At 39.1% G+C, this 4,533-nt stretch overlaps 1 protein-coding gene across 1 annotated transcript in view; it reads left to right on the forward strand.

Moving 5' to 3' along the window:
• LOC107564119 (serine/threonine-protein phosphatase 2A catalytic subunit beta isoform-like) overlaps window positions 1-4,533 on the forward strand; it is a 20,621-nt gene that overhangs the window by 8,137 nt on the left and 7,951 nt on the right. The window contains exons 2-3 of the mRNA XM_016249115.1: window positions 3,441-3,650; window positions 4,495-4,531. Of these exons, the coding sequence (XP_016104601.1) occupies window positions 3,441-3,650; window positions 4,495-4,531 (247 nt within the window). The remainder of the gene's footprint in view (window positions 1-3,440; window positions 3,651-4,494; window positions 4,532-4,533) is intronic.

The following is a 4,533-nucleotide window of genomic DNA, read 5'->3' on the forward strand; positions in this document are numbered from 1 at the left end:
CGAAAAAATAAAAGGCCCCCCCCCCCCCAACCCAAACACACACAGCACCCCCAAATGAAAGTATCTTCCCGCGCCCCTGCTCACAGAACACTCTGACTGCGCGCTTCAGAGTTTCACTTTCCGTCAAGCGATCTGTGCTATTTTTCAGTTCATTTGAATGGATGCGCAGCGCACCTGTGTTTGTGTATTTGACGTAACATAAACTCTAGTGTGAAGGCGCACGACTCGCTGACGCATTCTCTCTCATGCGCAAAGAGTGAGAGCGTGCGAGAGTCTTACATAACATGCAGCTACATGTAAACGATATACTTTGTTGTATTTTCCTGTAAAAATAACAGTTCCTTTGGAATTATTCAGCTTTTAAGAACTGCCGGGTTTTCCTGTAGTAGGCGGAACTTATGCACAAACGGCAATCTCATTGGCTGGTGCTCACCTATTATCGTCCCTGTTTTGATTTCAGCAAATCAGTTCGAGCAAACGCACAAAACCTGATTAATATTCATGAAACCAGTATCTCATTAAACATTAGTGCCTTTTATATTTTTCTTATTAATTCTGAGTCTTAAGACTGCTAAATAGTAATATATTCTAACTAGGGATGTCAATTTTCGATAATTTCCATGATCACATTCACATGAGCAAAAAAGTCCTTGGCATAACAGCAGAGTGGACCGGTATACTACGGTCTATTTAAACTGACCAGTATAACCTTTTATGTTTAGTTGACTGTATTTCATTTTGATAATGAACAGACTGCGATGTAAGCTTGAATTGCTAGAATATGTGGGGTGTGTGCGTGTGAGGCGCCGGTGCGATCGAACAGCTGAAACATAAAAAAAACTTGTTTATGGAGCGCCGTGCCACACTTCTGTTTTAAATCTGTTAGCTTAATTATTTAAGCCAGATATATTTTGCTTTTTTATTTATTTTTTATTTTATGAAAACAAATAATTTGTATTTAGGCCTATTGCTTACATAGGCTATACATTTTCCTTAAAGCACCCCATTTTGTCCCAGGGCTTGAAAACCTGTGCCTAGGCAAGTTGTTAGGTCCATGCAGAAACTTGTGAACGATGCTCTAGTTGTGGCATCACCGTTAAGTGACATCATTGAATGCTCCGGGAAAACGTATAGTCAGTGTCGGTCACAGCGCCTTTTAATTGCTGTTTTGAATCCAGCAATTATTTATTTACAAATTTTAAGCTCTGATCATGACAAGTGTGGTATAAAAGCTTTGTTTATTAGAGGAATAATTGGTTAGCTGGAAAATGTTACATCGCGACCATGCTTTTGGATGCCGTTCGACTACATATAGCCTACATTTATGCAGCTTTGTTCTTTGTTTGCCGGTTGGTCAGGAATTTACACAAATTCAATAATATTTAGGCATTGTTTCTTTTCCTAAATCCTCACCGTCTAACCCTCTAATTTCGCAGGTTTATTTTATTGTCATTCACTTTTTATCACTGTTTTCGCATTTAAGGGAAATGAAAGATTTCATGGCCGTGAATTAAGAATTTGTTCGATTTATTAATTTGATGCCTCATTTTAGTTCAATCATGTGTTACACATGGGTTATTTAAGGAACAAAATTAATGAAACATGGACAGTGGCCACAAATTAATAGTGACGTGACTTGTGGCCAAGTATGGTAACCCATACTCGGAATTAGTGCTCTGCATTTATCCCATCCAAAGTGCACACACACAGCAGTGAACACACACAAACCGTGAACGCACACCCGGAGCAGTGGGCACACATTTTTTGCTGCAGCGCCCGGGGAGCAGTTGGGGGTTCGGTGCCTTGCTCAAGGGCACCTCAGTCATGTTATTGAAGGTGGAAGAGAGCGCTGGGTATTATTCGATCTATATTGTTCATTACACCCCTTGTGGACAGAAACTGTGGAATTGCTCGGGAACGAGTTAACAAGTTGTAGGAATGAATATTTGTCCTGTGTCCCGCAGCCCTGCAAAGCGCAGAGCCCGATATGAAAGAATTATCGGAGGAAATTACTTGGTTACTACATTTCTATTGCTTTCCATGTTGAAGAACTTTGTTGTTTCTATTTTAATGTACTTTTAAAGTTTAAATCACATTAAAAGCTTAATTTGTACATTATGAATGAGTGATGATGCATTTATATACCGTCACCGTCATTCACAGCCGCTCGCACGTGTTTTGCGCATGAGCCGCATGCAGCCCAAAATTAAACGACTTAATCGACCATCGATAGCTTTAATCGATTGCATCTCTTATCGACAATTAATCGATCATCGATTAATCGGTGACATCCCTAATTGTGACAGTAGAACATTAAACTAAACTTTTATTTTGACGGGTTGCCGTGAAGAACTTCCAGCTGCTGTGTATGATTAGATGACGGTAGTTTTCTCAAATAAAACGGTAAATGCTAATGAAGTGACTCTCAGAGCAGCTGGAGATGACATTCGTGTTCATATCATCATATAGTGAGACGGCAGAAGCTGAAAACACCGCGAGCATCATCTGCGCTTTAGTATGTGTGTTGTAAACAAAAAAGTGCGCCACACCATCCACCATTCATTCATTGCAGAAATCATGGCGCCTTATGCGTGATATCAAATGCTTCCGCAGATTTACAGTATTACTATAGCATTTCACCTGAGCATTGTGAATTGCGCGTATGGCCATGATAAGTGCTGAATGAATGACAGGATTTCTGTTGTAACATTGCGCAAGATAAATAAGGGTGACATCTAGTGGAGAAGACTAATGATAAGATTCACATTAATCAGATCTTGTTAAATGTGTGCTGAAATAAATACTGGAAAAGATCGATTTGCGGCTTTTGAGAATCGATATCGAATCGACGTCATTTTAAAAAACGATTAATCGGAAAATCAATTTTTTTGCCCAGCCCTAGCTCTGACTAGCGTCAACTTATCCAGACTGTAAATCGGGGGAAAATTGGGGCAAAAGTTGTGTAGTGTATTCCAGTCTTTAAAAAAAAAAAAAACTGCATCGCTGCAGAAACTGACTATCTAGTCACGACTGTACCCTGAGCATGCTCACACATTGGTTCAACAATATAGGACTGTTGTTAGTGAAGTGTTTCGGAGGGCATTTACACCTGGTCTTTTCACAATTGGATGGCTATCCGATCAGAGAAAACGCATTGTGACCTTTTTCACCCATGATGAGTTTTGCTTCTCAGCATGTTATACTAACATGAAACTCTGCATCTAACCTCAGGTCAAGCGAATGTTCACTAAAGCTATGGTTGAGGGAAACAGAATTATTGACCTGTGTTAGTAATGATGGAACTTGCTACTGTAGATGGCTAACAATGCTTTTCGGAAACGCACCCCTGATTGGGGTTACAAAACATACTTGTCTGATATTTTCCTGCTTTCGCAGTATTCACCTGTGCCTGATACACTATCCTGTTCTTACACCCCCAGGCTAAAGAGATTCTCACAAAAGAGTCCAATGTGCAGGAGGTGCGCTGCCCCGTCACAGTGTGTGGAGATGTGCACGGACAGTTTCATGACCTAATGGAGCTCTTCAGAATTGGAGGGAAGTCACCTGACACTAACTACCTGTTTATGGGTGACTATGTAGACAGAGGATATTACTCAGTGGAAACAGTCTCACTTCTTGTTGCACTAAAGGTATGTTTGCTAAATTTCCTACGCAGGGTGTCCGCGGGTCCTTAGTCTTAAAATGTCTTAACGTTTTCCTAATATAAGGCCTTAAAACGTCTTAATGTCTTAAATTCGGATTCGATGGGTCTTAATTATTTTTGGTCTCATTACCGCTAAAATATCTTTAGTCTGACGGACCTAATGACTGTTTACAATCATTGGACAGACCGAAGATTTTTTTCTTCCCCACGGTAAGTTACTGCGTCATCGGAGAGAATTGCAGTAAGTTAGCAGAATACAGAATACAAGCTCGCGCTGAGGCTCACTCTGTTTGTCTCGAGACTTCAGAACAAATGAGCGTAACAGCACACATAAACTCAGAAGAAACACACTGAGGTAAAAATTCAAAATGTTTAGTTTATTCATAACATGATATAGTTAAATAACACCATGCTTTGTAAAGGTAAATATGCAGATTTAAGTATGTAAAAGCTGATGGAACACTGATTAAAATATTGCTTCAGAATAAATTTTCTCCACCAAAAATCTCAGTGATGCAGTTATTTTGTGGGGATATTTTGTATGGAATATTGTGTGCTGACATGAAAAGTTCACTGTATATCATAGTAATAAATACCATTTATTACAGCATTGATATTTAGTTTTTTTTTTTAATTTATACACATTAAATATTACATATATGTATGTAATAAAATGTGTATTTCCATTACAGGTTTAGGTCTTAAATTTCATATAAGGTGTTATTTAAAAAGGTCTTAAATTTAACTTGTTCAAGTCTGCAGAAACCCTGCTACAGTGGTCTTGCAAACATTTGACATTTTGACACCTCATTTGTCTACTTCAATTGTAGGTTCGCTATCCAGAACGCATCACGATATTGCGGGGAAAC

The sequence above is a fragment of the Sinocyclocheilus grahami genome, unplaced genomic scaffold, assembly GCF_001515645.1.
Source record: "Sinocyclocheilus grahami isolate Dianchi unplaced genomic scaffold, SAMN03320097.WGS_v1.1 scaffold911.1, whole genome shotgun sequence".
NCBI classification, from domain to species: domain Eukaryota; kingdom Metazoa; phylum Chordata; class Actinopteri; order Cypriniformes; family Cyprinidae; genus Sinocyclocheilus; species Sinocyclocheilus grahami.